Source organism: Rhincodon typus, chromosome 45 (assembly GCF_021869965.1).
Source record: "Rhincodon typus isolate 14 chromosome 45, sRhiTyp1.1, whole genome shotgun sequence".
Taxonomy (NCBI): domain Eukaryota; kingdom Metazoa; phylum Chordata; class Chondrichthyes; order Orectolobiformes; family Rhincodontidae; genus Rhincodon; species Rhincodon typus.
This window is the reverse complement of record NC_063376.1, coordinates 8,921,957-8,924,829: the sequence shown is the minus strand read 5'-3', so window position 1 is coordinate 8,924,829 and position 2,873 is coordinate 8,921,957. Positions and strand designations below refer to the sequence as shown.

The 2,873-nt window shown below is 40.0% G+C and overlaps 1 protein-coding gene across 1 annotated transcript in view; it reads left to right on the top strand.

Annotated features, from left to right (window-relative positions):
• Positions 1-2,056: 2,056 nt before the first annotated feature.
• The window catches only part of LOC109930066 (misshapen-like kinase 1), a 119,772-nt gene continuing 118,955 nt past the window's right edge, over positions 2,057-2,873 (top strand). Inside the window, exons 1-2 of the mRNA XM_048620061.1 lie at positions 2,057-2,101; positions 2,551-2,607. Coding sequence (XP_048476018.1) covers positions 2,057-2,101; positions 2,551-2,607 — 102 coding nt within the window. The remainder of the gene's footprint in view (positions 2,102-2,550; positions 2,608-2,873) is intronic.

The window sequence follows — 2,873 nt, the reverse complement described above, 5'->3', positions numbered from 1 at the left end:
AAACCTGGATCAAAGTTTGAAACAGAAGCAATCTTAAATTGTAATGCTAAGTATTTTTTAAAGCAGTCAAGATCCTGATCTGAATGATGGAACAAATTTATTGGACTGAATTATCTTTTATATAGAAGAGCAGTGTTTAGTAGCATGCATTGGTAGCATTGTACTATACCTTTCTTAAATAAAATATTTTGTTTAAGTAATTTTCTCTCCACTACTATCTCCTGTAACCACCAATACTTTAGTGTTGAACTGCTTAAAGTCCTTTCTCCTGATGTAAACAATATTTAGAAATTTGGAATCTATAATTGTGCTGTTGAGGTTATTTTCCTGCACAGTACATGAACTTGCAGTGAACATTTTATGCACACCCTCGTTTAACAGAAACCCAGTGCCGTAATGCTAGTGTCTATGTTCTTGAGTGAAGTTCTTGGATATTAGTATGTAGCAATCACTTTTGTTTGTACACATACAATAGATACCTTCTGGTTGGTGCTCCTCTGTTCACCTCAAGCTCCCCAGACCCATTCTGCCATGTTCTCTCTTTTCTGCATGCGAGTGAAAATCATGAGACTGTTTGTTACTCTTCACTCGATATTGTTCCAAGAACCTAAAAACTGGAGTATCTTCCACTCGCAACCCTTTCTTCCTCTACTTTCAGATTTTTACAAAGCAAACTGGAGACCCAGTCAAGAATCCATTGAGTTGGGATGTCTTTACATGGCCCACCTTCGCTGTTTGCTGTGAAGGCCAGTTCTTGAGAAGCACAAGCACCACTCACTAAACTGGCCAAGTGGTCTCGTGGATTAGATATAACGTGTAGAGCGGGAGGAACACAGCAGACCAGGCAGCATCAGAGGAGCAGGAAAGTTGATGTTTCGGGTCAGGGCATCATCTTGAAACTCCCCAGCATTGAGCTGAGGGCAGTGTAGAACTTCAAGAGAGCATAGATAAGTTCAGAAAAGAAGGGTCCTGACCCGAAACGTCAGCTTTCCTGCTCCTCTGATGCTGCCCGGCCTGCTGTGTTCCTCCAGCTCCACACTGTGTTATCTCTGTCTCCAGCATTGGCAGTTCTTACTGTCTCTGGTGTAGTGGATTATTGCCTTTGGCTCCAAACTGCTGTAGCCACTGGTCGTCGTTGTGTGTACCACCCTACCTTTTGCCAGCTAGTGACAGCCAGATGAGATCTTTGGTGTTTGGTGTCTTCGTCTGTTGCTCACTGAGCAATCCTGAAGCAGGACCTTGGGCTGTATAGAATTCTTGACTATAGAGGGCTGTTAAGACTGGATCATTAAGTATATTCAAAGTTGAGAGAGATTATTAATCAGTAAACTAATCCACAGGTAATGGGGAAAAGACAGAAAATTGGTGTGGAGCTTTATTAGGTCAGCATGATCTCGTTGAATGGCTGTTCAGTCTTGGTGGGCTTAATGACCTAATTCCAATCCTTGATCTTCTGGTCTTTCATTCTAAGGACGTACCAAGTCCACTGAGGCTACATCTGTTTGATTTGTGTACTCGAGAAGGTTTTTGAGATTTTTGACTGGTTGGGCGGAGGAGAGGCACTTTCCATGTACTCTGATATGCTGATACAGATCATACTTGCCATCTATTCCAGCTGTCTATATTTGAAAAGCAAAAATGAACATCAAAATTACATGCAATATATATGCAAAATGTTCTGCTAATTGAAAAGGATTGGTTTCATTTGGGGTTTTTCGTGAAATCTACATGGATTCTGCTTCCCCGTGTTTATGTGAACCCATTTAAAGTGTAAAGGGATGAATTCACCTGTTCTAGATCTTCTCTTCCTTGTTATCACTCAAAAATAATGCACAACGTCTGAGAATCTTTGCTTCATGTGCCCGAATGGCTATTTTTGATAGTCAGCTAGTCATATGCAAATTAGGTTACTTAGTTCATGTTATACGTTGTGGTGCCTGTTTAACTCTGTGTATTATGTAAATACAGGTGCACATGCACCAAACTGTCCTCAAATTAGAGCACAGTTATTTTGTACCTGCCCCTAGTTGCACCATTATTTCCGGTCATGGTGATGATGGTTGGATTCAGTAGCCAGACTTGCATGATGGCCACTATGCTGGTTTGGTTTCTTTTTCATATAAATCATTTGTGCATCCTGTATTATTTAACTGTATTTCAGTTGTTGGAAAGAAGACACTGTTTTTGTTAGAAGAATTTCCTGTAGTTTGTAGTGAATTATGTTTGATTCAGTTCAGAACAGACTCTTGCCTTTATTCTGTAGAATTTAGCAACACTTTCAATTCATTGCTGACAGTGGATTCAAGAGTGAATTATTTTCCAGCAACTTGGTGTCCCATTCTCACTTTGTTCATAAGGTTCTCTCTCACTGTTAACAAGGTTGTACTATATTGGAAGCATTGGTGACTGTAAGTTAGCACTCTGTCACACTTCTATAAATAAATATAAAAATATTGGTCAACTCAGTGAAAGTAATGTGCAGCTAGCTCATTTTAGAATGACTATTTGTGTGAAACAGAAATACTGATGTTTATTTTTCCCTTCATCCAGGGTCGACATGTCAAAACGGGGCAGCTTGCAGCCATCAAAGTTATGGATGTCACAGAGGTATGAGCAGTCTTTGATTATGACAGTTCAAATGGACACTGTTCTCTTGTGAAGTAACATTGGGCCAAACACTTTTTCAGAGTTGCTTTATTTAAAAAATAAACTCAATATATTGAGAAACTTTTTTCTCTAATGTTATAATGGCAGTATCTAGCTGAGTAAAGACCAAGAGATAGTAGGAACTGCAGATGCTGGAGAATCCGAGACAACAAGGTGCAAGGCTGGATGAACACAGCAGGCCAAGCAGCATCATAGGAGCAGAGAGG